At 46.9% G+C, this 15,056-nt stretch overlaps 1 protein-coding gene across 5 annotated transcripts in view; it reads left to right on the plus strand.

The window, feature by feature from the left end:
- AKNA (AT-hook transcription factor) overlaps positions 1 to 15,056 on the plus strand; it is a 62,257-nt gene that overhangs the window by 6,777 nt on the left and 40,424 nt on the right. For 3 of the 5 annotated variants that reach the window (XM_077922148.1, XM_077922151.1, XM_077922152.1), the window contains exon 2: positions 13,410 to 13,942. In XM_077922148.1, coding sequence (XP_077778274.1) covers positions 13,627 to 13,942 — 316 coding nt within the window. In that variant the 5' untranslated portion in view covers positions 13,410 to 13,626. The remainder of the gene's footprint in view (positions 1 to 13,409; positions 13,943 to 15,056) is intronic. The other 2 variants (XM_077922149.1, XM_077922150.1) reach the window with 2 other exon arrangements.

Raw genomic sequence — 15,056 nt, forward strand, 5'->3', positions numbered from 1 at the left:
TTTAAAGGTGACATCAATAAATAGTGTTGGCTCAGATTTTGGAGGGTCTTTTGAGTAGGACATCTCCTGTAAGTCACCTCCCATCACCACCTTCAGTTATTCCACCTCCATCCATTGCCACCAGCTCTTCCTCTTTCTCAGTGTGGCTGACATCTGCTTGCTTGTCAGAGAGCAAGCAGGCAGATGCAGCTACTCTTCCTCCACCTTCTCACCACCACCACTGATCTGCTTGCTTCCACCCTCTGAAAGTAATAAGTGCCTGCTGGATCAGGCCAGTGGCACATCTAGTTCAGGACCCTGTTCTCATAGCGGCCAACCAGGTGGTTAGAGGAAGCCAACAGCCAGGCTCTTAAGTGCAACAGCCACTCTCTCCTCCTGTACTTTCCAGCAACTTATATTCAGAAACATACTAGCAGGGATACAGGCAACTTGCAACTTATATCCATTTAACTTGAGGGCATTTTTGTTTTATGTGCTTGGCAAATCATATATATATGGAAAGGGGGCAGCCATCTGGGAAAAAAGACTTTGCCAATCCCACCTGCCATTGAACCCAATGTGCTTTGGCTTTACATGCTATCCCTGGAACATAACCCCTGTGTAAGTTGAATCACCTGTATTTACTAAAGGCTTCAGATATAGATGACCTCATTCCTGCATCCCATGGCCTCTGTGTAATGCATATTTTCCTACCGTCACCAGAATTTAAATTAAATTAAATTAAATAATAATTTCATTTTTTCATTAAAAATAATTTTTAAAAATCCAAATAGTTGCTTTAAAATGAAATTATAATGGTGATACTTAGGAGGCTGCTTCTTGCAACTGGTGCCTTCATTTCCACCAAGTTGTCCTATAACTGAGCCCTAAATACAGGGGGTTTTTTAGGATTGACAGCCATAACTGCACCTGTTTGCTTGTACCACCCATCTTTTTGAGTTGAAAAAAGAGAGAGAAAGATCAGTATGCTTGGATATATCAGGGAGGCTGATCAAAGAATATGAATGGACTCTGATGACTAATGAGAGTTAATGCACTCTTGCCACTTTGCCAGTTGCCCAGTGGCATGTGATACATTAGCAATGGATCAATTGCAAGTTAGATAAATAAATAGTGTCATCCTGGATAAATACGTTCTGTTTCTAGTTCAAGTCATTTTGTCTTGCTGCACCACTTTCTGTTTAGACCGACCCTTTCTCAGTTTGATGTGTGAATGGGAGGGGATGCCATTTGAAGGGCCTGGGAGACCCTCTCATAAGGACATAAAGAGAGTCCTGCTGGATTGGACCCAAAAGTCCATCCCATCCCAGCTTCCCACAGCAGGCAACAAGATGCTTTTGGGAGCCCTACAAGGAGGACATGAAAGCTACCTCCCCTTCTTTCACCCACAAGTGACTGGTAACTAGAGATAGACTGTCTTTCAATATGAATGGTCTATATCAGCGGCACAGGTGCTGGGTAGCCCCCAAGATGGGGGTGGGGGTACATGGCTCATCGCGTGATATTACACATATTTTCCAACACTGTGCAGGCTGGCCTAGTGGAAGACTGTGCTGGCCTGTGCAAGGTTGGGAGATGCTTCTCAGGCTGGAGCAACCTTGCCTCCTCTGCATCTTCAATTTTCAGGGGGCTGAGCCCTCTGCTAAGGAATATTGAGGGGGCTGATGACACCTCTGACCCCCAGAGTTGGCATGGTTGATCAGGGGTAGGAAACCTCAAGGCCAGGAGACAAATGTGGCCCTCCAGGCCTCTCTGTCTGCCCCTTGGAACTCTCCACAGTCTCACCCAGTTGCACTCCTCATTGACCCTCCTCAATGCCCTCCTTTGATTGGAGCAGGGGCAGTTGCCCAATCCTCATTTTCCTTGGTCTAGAATACCAGCATCTGTTCATTTTTTGCTCTGGGATTAATAACAGTTTTGATGAAGAGGGGCAATTAAAGGGGGAGTTGGGCTTAAAAAGGCTCCCTATCACCATTCTATATAGTTGGCCACTGAGCATGCTAAATCCCATTCCTGGGTTTTTTGTGTGTGTGTGTGGGGGGTATTCTTTGTATTTCTACAAATCTTGGTGTTTCTCTAAGCTCCCCTCCTCTGCATGGATGGTATTGCTTTGGCTACAATAGCAAGGACACAGGTCTCTAACGTCAGAAATAAAAGGTGATGATGGGACCGCCAATGAATTTGACTCTTAAGAAAATTAACTCCCCTAGCGAATACTGGGGTACGTGTGTTCATGCCTTTTTTGATTGGTTTTTATTACATTTATATCTCATCTCTCCTCTAAGACTGCATACTTGGTTCTCCTCCTCCACATTTTATTCCTCACAACAACTTAGGCTGGATCAGCCCCAAATGTCTATGTAGATCTCCCTCCCACACGTGGCTAACTTAGGTTCCACTTAACTTAAGAAGAGCCCTGATGGATCAAGCTGATGATCCATCTAATCCACAGTGGCCAACCAGTTGCCTCAATAGGAAGACTGCCAACAGGACCTGAGTGCAACAGCACCTCTCCCCATTTGTGGTTTCCAGCAACTGGGAAAGTCCAAAAGCCCAGTGTGAGTGCAACAGCCTTCTGCTGCTGTTCTGGCCTAGCAACTGGTGCTTCAAGGTGCTCCTGTTTCTGAACCAGGAGGTTGCATAAAGCAATCATCTGGTAGCCAGTCAAGGAAGAGTGGTCATCAACCCTCCTCCATCCCTGATTGATAATCTGCTAGCTTTTGTCTCTGCCTACTGGCTAAGCATCTACTGCCAATGAGTTTATCTCTGCCTGCCAGCCTGTTTTTTTCTTTTGTCTTGATTCTGAGTTGGGGCAAATCTGGAATGGTATTTTTAATGACTGCCCCCCCCCAACCTTGCTGTAAGAAAATTTGCCATTCAACAGATCCAATTCCCCTTAGCACATATAATTGATTAAGCAACTATCTGGGATGTTGAATTGCAATGCCATGTGAGTGAAATGACCAAGTACCCAGAAATCAAAGATAATGGGAGGGGGTTTACTTCAGTGAGGTATATATCCAAGCTAGGCATACCCAAATTTAGAAGATATTTTACCCTTGCCAGATTCAATGTCCTACCATCTGCATTAGTGCAAGGCAGATTTGAAGGTAAACCATATTCAGAGAGAATATGCCCATGTGGTCTGAAGGAAGCTGAAACTACTACTCATGTCCTATTATGTTGTCATTACTATAGGAACATATGTTTGATATTTATCACTCCAATCATGCAATGAACCCCAAGCAGATCTGTTGACCACTACTTAAAATAACTAATAGAGGACCGGGAACCAGAGATTACCTTAAAAGTGCCCAAATTTTGTGCTGCTGCTATAAAACTAAGGAGACAAGCTCTGAATGTATCTAATGGCCAATGTCTTAACATGCATATTTTAAATAAGCAGCTAAGGTCTTAACCTACATATTTTAACAGTTTTATATCCGTATTATTTACTGTGCTCTAGCTTATAGAGCTTAATTTTAACCTATGTTTATTTACACGTTCTCTATTGTTGTATATGTCTGTATTTCTGGTCTGTGACCATAATAAATTGATTCATTCAGTTTCATTCAAATTATTGATTTCAGCCTTATAGTTAAAAAGCCTCTGCTGTTACTGAAAAAGGTTTTGTACCTTTCTGTTAAGTCTTAACATTTAAGAGATGCAGAGGCAGCTTCATGTTCCAAGGGTCCCAGTTCCAAGTGGCATGTTCTGTACAAAAAATCTGTACGTTTTCTAATCCTTGTGATTTGTCTGGGCAATGTCATCTGAAGTGTCAGAAGCTGGCGGAATTTCTGAATAAACTTTATTGGCCAAAGGGTTGGGCTTCTATACCTTTCTCCATGACTAGAAAAATCAGAATTAAATGATGCAATGTATTAATTCCCAAAATTTCAAAACCAAAAAGTAGTGGTGGCTGGTCTACTGGAGCTAATGAGCCCCACCAGCCTCAGTCTGCTCTCAGCCAGCCTTCACCTGCCTGTCTCCTCACTTACAAGCATTCAGGGGGTGGCTCTGCCTGCCATTTAAAAGCTCACACTAAAATATTATCAAGGCATCCCCAAAAGGGAAAAAAAGTGGGAGTTATCATTTACTGGGGGAGAGAACCAGCAAAAGGGAATAATAGGTGCAGATAAAGTAGCTTGAATAAGCTGTTCACAAAGAAAAGAATTCCTATATAAATTCCCTCTGTTTCTTAAGTTTAGAGTAAGCAAATTGCAACCAATAGTAACATGATACCAAAATAGTACCCTCCACATATGAATGGGAGATATCAGTAGGCTTAGCGGGGAAGTCGGACCCCCAAGCTTATCATTAGTACCAAAACATCTCTAGCAGAATACCAAAGGAGTAGGGGAGACAGCCAGATGGCCCAGTAAGGGCAGAGCCATGCTTAGCCACCATAGAATACTGACTGGGTTTTGGGGGGCGGGGGTGTGTGCAGAAGACAAAATTGACTGGGATGGGAATGGAAAGGAGTATAGTGGAAGACAACATGGCTGGCTGGCAGCCTCAAGAGGAACACTCCCTGCAGGAGAATCTTGCTGCAGGTCTCACATCTACAAATATGTATAACTTTAAATACAGCGGTACCTCGGTTTAAGTACTTAATTCGTTCTGGAGGTCCGTTCTTAACCTTAAACTGTTCTTAACCTGAAGCACCACTTTAGCTAATGGGGCCTCCTGCTGCTGCCAAGCCGCTGGAGCACAATTTCTGTTCTCATCCTGAAGCAAAGTTCTTAACCCGAGGTACTATTTTCTGGGTTAGCGGAGTCTGTAACCTGAAGCGTATGTAACCTGAGGTACCACTGTAATCAATAAAAAGTACAGGAGTAAACAGTTTTGTTTAGTTTGGAAGCTGAACGTGCTCTGTTTTGAGTGTTACGCTGAGGTCTATCTGTTTTTGCTATTTATTTTGTGTTTTTGCGGCTCTTTTTCTTTTGTTTTTGTGACTGTGTGGAACCTACTTCAGCTACTGATTGATTGATTGTGTGACTGCAATACATTGTTTTTTGCTTTCATTTTATGGATCAATGGTCTTGTTAGATAGTAAAATTCATGTTAAATGGCTGTTTTAGGGGTTGTTTTTAGAAGTCTGAAATGGATTAATCCATTTTGCATTGCTTTCTATGGGAAAGTGTGCCTTGGTTTTGGAATGCTTTGGTTTTGGAACGGACTTCTGGATCGGGTTAAGTTTGAGAACCAAGGTACCACTGTATGCAATTTATCATAATGATGCATTCTTGGGCATGCTTTCTTGGAACTAAGTTCCACTGCTTATCGTGGGCCTTTCTTTTGAGAAAACAGAAGGTGGTGTGGCTCAGTGGTAGAGCATCTGCTTTGCATGCAAAAAGATCCCAGGTTCAGTCCCCATCATCTCCAGGTAGGGCTGGGAAGGACTCTGGCCTGAAATCCTGGAGAGCTGTTGGCAGTCAGTATTAACAGTACTGAGCAAGGTGGACTAGTGGTCTGACTAGTGATATAAAAAGGTAAAGGTACCCCTGCCCGTACGGGCCAGTCTTGACAGACTCTAGGGTTGTGCGCCCATCTCACTTAAGAGGCCGGGGGCCAGCGCTGTCTGGAGACACTTCCAGGTCACATGGCCAGCGTGACAAAGCTGCATCTGGCGAGCCAGCGCAACACACGGAAACGCCGTTTACCTTCCCGCCAGTAAGCGGTCCCTATTTATCTACTTGCACCCGGGGGTGCTTTCGAACTGCTAGGTTGGCAGGCGCTGGGACCGAACAATGGGAGCGCACCCCACCGCGGGGATTTGAACCACCAACCTTTCAATCGGCAAGCCCTAGGCGCTGAAGCTTTTACCCACAGCGCCACCCGCGTCCCTGACTAGTGATATAAGGAACCTTAATTTGTTCCTAAAATGGGATTATACTGTAAGCACAATTCAGCTGCTATTAAACCTTGCATGAGAAAAGTGGATAAGGAACAGTTTTTTTAAAAAAATAAATCTACAGCCCAAGGAAGTACATCTTCAGCTGTACTGGGTGGAGATTTTACTTTAAGGCATGTTTTGGTCTTGTAATATTAGTCACATCACATGTTGTTTTGAGGCTGGGCTGACCATTGCTGCAATCAGAAAAGTTGTAAACTGAGATAGATCAGCTGTTTCTTAAGAAAGAACAACGTGCTGTGACCAAGATTGGGGTGTCGGGGGTTGGGGTGGATCTTACAGAAAGGTCCCTTCTAAACATCTGTTTTATTGTGCATTCATGATTATTTGTGCTCATGATGGTATTGGGTTGGCTATACGCAATCCTGTTCCAATATTGTTTGTGCCTACAGATGTTTCAGGACTATTTCATTTCTAGTCAGGCATTGCCCCATAGCTTCCTGTGGAAATCCCATAACTTTGTATGCCACAAATCACAAAGTGTGTCCCTCTCAACAGTGGTAATGTGGTAACATTGGGGAAGCACTGCAGAACAAAAGTGGAATGATGTATGGAGAGTCCAGTATAAATCAATGGCTAATGCACTGTTATTATTTCAGTTACGTGTTGTGAAATATACTCACAAACCAACAATTACCCACCATTCTGGAGGGAACCACAGATCTTTCATTGGCACCCCTACCTTTGTCCTTTCTGCAGAATCCCTTCTGCAGTGCTGATGTGCTTGTGGTTTTGCTATAATGTTTTTGGAGATTGGCAAGCAAAGCAGAAGACAGAAACAGCAGGAGAGGCCCAACTGAGGAAGTGAGATGGTGCAATAGAAATGAAATAACTCGAAAAAAGTTGATGAGATCATGCGGGTAGCAAATAGCCAGTCTACAACTTTTTCTGGTTTTTTGTCCTGTAAGGTTTTTTTTGCAAAATAATTTCTTGCCTGCCTCATCTGCAGCCCTTGTTAAGAATCATTTGCATTTACAGTGGTACCTCGGGTTAAGTACTTAATTCGTTCCGGAGGTCTGTTCTTAACCTGAAACTGTTCTTAACCTGAGGTACCACTTTAGCTAATGGGGCCTCCCGCTGCTGCCATGCTGCCACTGCACGATTTCTGTTCTCATCCTGAGGTAAAGTTCTTAACCTGAGGTACTATTTCTGGGTTAGCGGAGTCTGTAACCTGAAGCATCTGTAACCCGAGGTACCACTGTATATAAAAACATTTCAGAAACAGGTAGTCATTTGCGTACATCAGAGGGGAATGTTTTTTCAGCCTGAGGGCTGTATTACCTTTCAGGAAACCTTACTGGGAGCCATGTTCCAGGGCTAGGAAGGGCCAGAGGCAAAAGCAGACAGAGCCACAGATGTAAAGTTCAGTAGGCTTCTAGCCACAATGGCTATTTTCTACTTTCACTGTGGGGAGCAATTGGCCTCTTAGCACCAATTGCTGGGGATCACAGGTGGGGAGAGAGATGTTGCACTATGGTCCTGCTTACGTGCTTTCCGCAGGCATCAGGTTGGCCACTGTGAGAACAGGATGCTGGGCAAGATGAGTCCCCTTTGTCCTGGTTCCTCTGGTCTCTTCTTATACCCCCAACACCTCTGTATACCATTTGCCTGGAATTGCAAGTGGGCTGTTAGGCTCAAGTCCTGTTTGTGGGCTTCCCACAAGCATCTGGTTGGCCACTGTGAGAAAAGGTTACTGAACTAACTAGATGGGTCATTGGCCTGATCCAGAAGGCTCATCTTATGTTTTTTTGGGGACCTCTGCCTGTACGAAGTTCTGTGTGTTCAGGATTTGAATGAAAAATAGAAATAGGACTTGCAGCTTGTAAGTACAGTTCTAGGTGTAATTTAGGGCGGGACGCGGGTGGTGCTGTGGGTTGAACCACAGAGCCTAGGACTTGCTGATCAGAAGGTCGGCGGTTCGAATCCTCGCGAAGGGGGTGAGCTCCCGTTGCTCGGTCCCTGCTCCTGCCAACCTAGCAGTTTGAAAGCACGTCAAAGTGCATGTAGATAAATAGGTACCACTCTGGTGGGAAGGTAAACGGCTTTTCCGTGCGCTGCTCTGGTTTGCCAGAAGTGGCTTAGTCATGCTGGTCACATTATCCAGAAGCTGTACGCCAGCTCCCTCAGCCAATAAAGCGATATGAGCACCACAGCCCCAGAGTCGGCCACGACTGGACCTAATGGTCAGGGGTCCCTTTACCTCTACCTTTAAGCAAAAGTGGAGGAGGCTGCTGGAAGTCTCATGTAAATTTAGGACAGAGGAACAGGCTATTATAATATCTGAAGAGCCCACCTGGAACAGAGGCAGGTCTCAGCTTCTGTGCAGATTTCTTAAAGTTGCTCCCAGTCCAAGCATTGCATGCCAGCATTCTCTGTGATCAGAAAAACCCATGTGTTTCAACCTTAAGAATAGCCCTTCTGCATCAGGGTAAAGGGCTCATCTATTTCAGAATTCTGCTTCCCACAGTGGGCCAGTGAGATATTTTCAAGGCATGAAGGCAACAGCCCTCACACGTCGCTTACCTATTTAGCAACTGGTGTCACCATGATCAGAGGCTGCAGAGGCAGCTGTTGTGGCTCAGTCAGGTCTTAGCTGACTGCGGAAGACTGGGAGACATTTGCACCTGAGATGGTTGTAGAGAGGAACCTCCCAGATAACCAGAGCTGGTAGGGCCATTCCCTGGACCCTCAGGGGTTCCCCTGAGCCTGAAGCTCCAGATGCCTCCCACTGCGCATCACCAGGAGGGAGGCTGTAGTATGGAGGGAGTGCCCATCTTCAGGCCAGAGGGTTGGCCCTCTGAAGTTCTCTCAAGGGAGTGGAGCCTGGAAGAGGGAGGCACAGGCATTAAAGGCCTCAATCTGCTCTCAAGCTTTGTGTAAGCAAGCTGCTCATTTGGAGCTGTCCATGGTCTTCCAGCCTTGGTGCTTTTCCTTTCCGTTCCAGTGTCAGACCAGAACATGACAGGTGTTCAGATACCTTGCCTAGGGACATGAAGGTTCCATATGGGCACCACAGCTAGCGGCCTTTGATAAACCCATTCTTCATGAATTTGTCACATTCCCTATTGAAAGGGAAAAAGCTTAACAAGAGGAGCATTACGGAACACCACTTAAGTTTCCAGCTTTTATTTTCATTAACATCATAAGCAGAGGAGCAATCCAAGTTGTTGTTTTACTAGTGAGTTGTCCTTCCTGTGCCTACTCCGGTTTGTCCTTCAGAAAAGCTTCATGCTGAGAATCTCCATGGTCACAGTTTAGATTTAATCCATAGTGATGTACCTGGTTCCCAAGTGCGGCAATTACCAGCTGTCTCCAGTTTCAGATGTGGCCTTGCTGTGTTTGTTGTGCTGGTTCTTTTTGCTCCTGAGTGGAGAGGTGTTTAACACAAGAGAAGAAGCAGTGTCTTGGGATGCTAGGTGCATTTACTCAGAGGCAAGTTTCACTGGGGTGGCCAACTGGTGCTTGCCCTGCTTCTATCCAGACTCCAGGTGGGGCTCATATGCTTGAAAGGTTGCTGCATAACAAAATGCAAGACAAAAATAAAATCCTGCATGTAGAAAACTAGGAGAAGTGGCTAGTCTCCAAACCCTGAGTCACTAGCTTGTTAAGTGCAGGGAACATGTGTGGTGTTACAGAGGAGCATCATGTGAGCCTTCACATAAAGTGGGAGACTCAGACACATATTGCCCACCTCAGTGAGAACTAGGAGCTTAGTTCAATGGAGCATAGTGCCATGTACAGTCATACATCAGGTTACAGCCGCTTCAGGTTGCATTTTTTCGGGTTGTGGACCACCGAAACCGGAAGTACTGGAATGGGTTACTTCTGGGTTTCGGGCATTGCACATGCGCAGAAGCGCTAAATCACTCTTAGTGCATGTACAGAAGCGCCGAATCACAATCCGCGTGTGCACAGACGTGCAGACGCAGGTTGTGAATGTGCATCCTGCACGGAGCACGTTCACAACCCAAGCGTCCACTGTAGATGTGTGGTTTGGCCTTGTGTGGACTTGATCTTGCATGTTTATTTCCAGAATTCAGATTGCCTCAGTAGAGGATTTGGGAGCCTTTGGATGGATTTTTTTCTCTCTAACTCATATATTTAACCTGTGGAGAAACAGAGTGGATGAAAGGACTTTTCTCTAGAGAGGGGTAAAGGGGGCCGTGAACACATGGCTTTAGGGAAAGCAAGAAGAGACAGCATGAGTGGTTACTGGTGCCTTTGGTGTGGGAGGAAACTAGCTTCTCTCTCTCTCTCTCTCTCTCTCTCTCTCTCTCTCTCTCTCTGTCTGTCTGTGTGTGTGTGTAAGAAAAGGAGAGGCACACAATAGAGAAAAATCATACAGGCTTATTGAGAGGCCCCTCTCTTTAAAAGCAGCCTTGGGCGACAGTGAAAGTGAAGGCCACTTAGTCTCCCAGAACAAAGAGTGGTGAACAAAGGAGGCTGTGTGCTAATGGGTCTTTCTCAGCCAAGCTGGACTGCAACAAGCCCAGCAGCTGCAAGTGGAACCCAGGTAATGCGGTTGCATTTGCATAACCTCAGGGTGAGCTGCAAACCCTAATGGACTGTGCATGACCTTACCTTGATGGATTCCCTTGTGGGGTGGGGGCAGAAGCCCTGTCCACCTCAAGTGGACCATCATGCAGGAAGAAGGAAGCCCTTACTTAAAAATATGGAACTCATTCCCAGATGATGTGGTGACAGCCACCAACTTGAATGACATTAGAAGAGGATTGGACAAATCCATGTTGGTAACTACTAGGCACATTGGCCATACTGTTTCTCCGCAATCAGACAGTATGCTGGGAATTGCTATTAGGGAAGAGTGCTGTTGCACTCATGTCCTGCACCCCAGAGGCATCTGGTTGGCCACTGCGAGAGCAGGATAGGAACATGAGAAGCTGCCTTGGTCCATCTAGCTCAGCATTGTCTATGCTGACTGGCAGTGATTCTCCAGGATTTCATAGAGGGTACACTCCCACTCCTTTCTGGAGATGCCAGGGATTGAACCTGGGATGTTCTGCATGCAAAGCAGATGCTTTACTACTGAGGTATGCGCCTTCCCCAAATGGACACTGCTAGGTGGGTCTTTGGCCTAATCCAGCTGGAGTCTTCAAACATTCTGTCCACCTTGTACAGAATCCTACTCCCTACTGCTGTGCACAAGAACCCCTGTTTGAAGTCTATGATCGTAGTGAATTGTGTGAATGACCCCTTTGATTGCCTGCTGTGCAATGTTGCCTGGCCTGCTGCTCAGGCTGGAGCAACCTTGCCTCCTCTGCATCTTCAATTTTCAGGGGGCTGAGCCCCCTGCTAAGGAATATTGAGGGGGCTGATGACACCTCTGACCCCTAGAGTTTCCTTGGTCTAGCATACCAGCATCTGTTCATTTTTTGCTCTGGGATTAATAGCAGTTTTGGTGAAGAACCCCTGTTTGAAGTCTATGATTGTGTGAATGCCCCCTTTGAGTTCCTCAGCTCTGTGTGAGATGAGTCCTTTATTGCCTTGCTGGCTCTTGAATCAATGCCACCTCTCCATTGGAATGAATGGAACCTTTTCAGACACTACAGTTTGGCTGGAGAGGATAGAAGCCCCCCCCCCCACAGCTGCGTCACACTTTGCCTGTGGCAAATGGCACGGCCTGATACTGGAATTTCTGTGTCTGCCATCTGTATGGAAAGGGAGGCTGAAGTGTGTGTGTGTGTGTGTGTGTGTGTGTGTGTGTAGAAGAAGAAGAAGAGAGCGGAATCTATTGTGCAAACTGGTATCGGCCTCGGGAGAAGACAGCCTTCCTCCAAGGGGTCTCTTCTTCACACACACCAAATTTCATTCTTACAACAAGACTGTGAGGTAGGCTATGCCAAGAGTTGGTGATTAATACAAGCTGTCCCAGAGTGGGTATTTGAATCCAGGTCTTCCTGGCCTTAAATCCAGCCCTCAGCACATTTTTATTTGATCCTTGGCCTAACTTCATGCAGGTGAGAAGGAGGGGGCTGTGGGAGAGAGGAAAAGGTGTGCCATGCCCACTGTGAGCAAGCACGGCCACCAGGTAACACTCAAGGGAATGTAGGCTGCAGCAGAAAGACAGTTCCTCATCTCTACCTTGCCCTGCTGCCCTGCAATGGCATTCTAGCACCACTGATTTTTAAAGTTCCACAATTTCCCCCTTTTATCTAAGTTTCTTGTTCCTGGGATAAGCCTTGGGTCTCTTGTAGGATATCCGAGGAGAGAAAGCAGAAAAAGAGTGTTACAATCAAATCGGGTTGGGAATCTTTTTCACCCTGGGGGGCCTCATTCCATTCTAGGCAGCCTTCCCAGGGCCACCAGGGATGGACAGAGCCAGAGGCAAAAACAGACTGAGCAATGAATGTAGGTTTTACCTTTGTTCAGTAGGCTAGTTTCTATGCACAATCATCCTTCTCTATTGTAAGAGCAATTCTCAGAATTCAAGGACGCAGCCAGGACATGCGGGGGTGACTCAAGAAGGATGCAAAGCAAGGCCACTGAAGGGGGTGGACTGGGGAGATTTCTGAGGGCCACACAGAATGGCCTGAGAGTCCATGCCAGGGGTCAGCAAACGTTTTCTGCAGGGGCTGGTCCACTGTCCCTCAGATCTTGTGGGGACGGGCGATATTTTTTGGGGGGGGAATCCCCCCCACGACTCTCCCCTCCCTTCTCCACAGCACTGGACGAGCCCCGGTGGCTGCTTACCTGTGCCTTGTCAGCGGCAGGGGCTGGCAGTGGCAGCGGCGGGACGATGAGCGGCACGAAAGGGCTGGTTCCAGAGAAGGGCTGCTCTGCTTTAAATGGTGCTCGGCCAACTGTGGCTCCTGTGCCTTGCAAGCAGCAGGGGCTGGCAGCAGTGGCAGTGGAGGGACGATGAGCAGCACAAAAGGGTTGGCTCTGGAGAGGGCCTGCTTAAAATGGCACTCAGCCAACCATGACTCAACAAAGCCCAGCCCCCTTCCTCCTCTAGGCAGGGCAGGGAGAAGCAAGGAGGAGGGAGGGAGGAGGCGCCGCTGTAGTGGGGGGCGGGAAATGGCGCAGCCTGAACAATCAGAATCCCCACAGCGATCCACATGGCGATTCCCGGACCGTCCATGGGCTGGATCCAGAAGGCAATTGGGCCAGATCCGGCCCCTGGGCCTTAGTTTGCCGACCCATGGTCCATGCCCTTGTGCTGGAGTGTCAGGCTAGGGTTCATGACATTAAGCTCTCCAGCTAGCCAAAACCTGGAAATCTATTTAGGGACAGTTCCTGGAAAACCAACACTGTCAACCACTTTTGCTGTTTTCTCTCAGTTCTGTCTCCAGGGACATCCTGTGTTTGCTGACTGCCATCCCTCGCAAGGAGGGGGCAGTTGGGGCATGTCTTACTGGCCAACAGAAATGTTAACCATTGAATGAAAAGGCCAAAAAAAGGGTTCTTTGAGAAAAATATGAGCCAACTTTCCTGACTGCCATTCAAACTCTCTCTTGTCTTACCCCCCCTACAGCCTGGGGACAGGATGTGTGGAAGTGCTGAATGAAACTACAAATGTGACCTACTTTTTTTCCAAGGCTTGTACCACCCCCTGACACCCCTCAGCTCTTTGCAGAAGCAACAATGAAACGACGCAAGTGAGTCTCGCTCTCGCCTTGTTCCCCCCCTTCCCCGGGAGGTTATTCCACCACGCCACCCTGCATCAATCTGCCTTATCAGTGACCGCGGGGATGTCCAATGCAGCAAGGGATGATTTTGAAGCACAACACCTCCACCTGCAGGAGGAGGAGGAGGAGGAAGATGAGCTCGAGAGGCGTGCAGATCTGGACGGAGACCCCAGTGTGGGAAGAAGCAGGCTTGTGGGGAGCCTGGATCGGCAGGGTGTCTCTTCTCCTCAGGAGATCCTGGAGGATGTTGAACATCTGGAAGAGCTTAAGAGCAACCAGGAATTTTTGGCAGAACACAACTGGGGGTCTGACTTGGGTGAACGTCAGGACTTCAAATGTGCAGGGGCAACCAGCCCTGGGAATCCTGCAGACCGACACAGTGAGTAGCACAGGAGATCTGGTTGACCCTTCTCTACGAACTTGGCCAACTGAGTGAAAGTAGATTATGACCAGTAGGAGGCTTGCCTATTAGGGCAAATGGGGCACTGTCCCACCACCCTCAGTGAGTCCTCAGCCAGTCTGAACCCGCCTCCCTTCTTACTTACATCCAGTCCAGGGGGTGGTCCAGCCTGCCAACTTCCTCCTCATTAGTCTCAAGTGATGTCCTTTGTAGAACTCAGCAGGGAGGAGGAAGAGAGGGACAAAGCTAGAATTAGTTGACTCCAACTCCCTACAGTCCACCCTATCAGCACCCATGAGCACTACGCCACCCGTGTCTCAACATGGGACAAGAGAGGCAGCTGAGTAAGGTTATCAGTGGTTTTGGAGCCACAGTGCCCTTTAACTTCCTACTGTTACTAGCAAAACCAGAATGAGAGATGCAAAATGCACATGGTTTTTGCAAATTTGCATAATTTATACAGATGTCAGAAACTCAGCTGTGGCTGGCATGGAATTTGTGTGGAGTTTTAATGTTGTGAAATATACACACTGAGGCCAAATGCCAGTTCTCACACTTCTCAGATCTTCTGGATGATGAAGCTGTGGATGAGATAGTTGTTTACCACATGGCACATAACATGGAGAAAATGAACAGAGTTTTTTTTTGTTTTCTTCCATAATGCTAGAACTCAGGCTCATTGGATTAAGGACAGACAAAAAGATGGGCACATAATACATTATTCAGTTATGGAACTCCCCGTCACAAATGTGGTGATGGCAGTCTGGTTCAGATGGTTTTGAAATTAGGTGCATTCATGTATGCCAGATCTGTCAATGTCAATGGGGCACAAAAGGTAGATTGAACCTTCATGTTCAGGGGTGGTATACTTCTGAATGCCACTTTCTAGGAGCAGCAGGGAGGAGGGCTGCATACATTACTCTCCCCTTTTCCATTTTGTCTCCACAACAACCCTGTGAGGTAGGTTAGGCTGAGCAACAGTGACTGGCTCAAGTTTCTGCAGAGTCAGCAAGAGGGTGTGGGGTGGGATGAATTAATTGTGCCAGTGGTTGTGCTCTAGGTAGGACTAACATTGAATACAACCCTTATGTTT

The sequence above is a fragment of the Podarcis muralis genome, chromosome Z (genome assembly GCF_964188315.1).
Source record: "Podarcis muralis chromosome Z, rPodMur119.hap1.1, whole genome shotgun sequence".
Lineage (NCBI taxonomy): Eukaryota > Metazoa > Chordata > Lepidosauria > Squamata > Lacertidae > Podarcis > Podarcis muralis.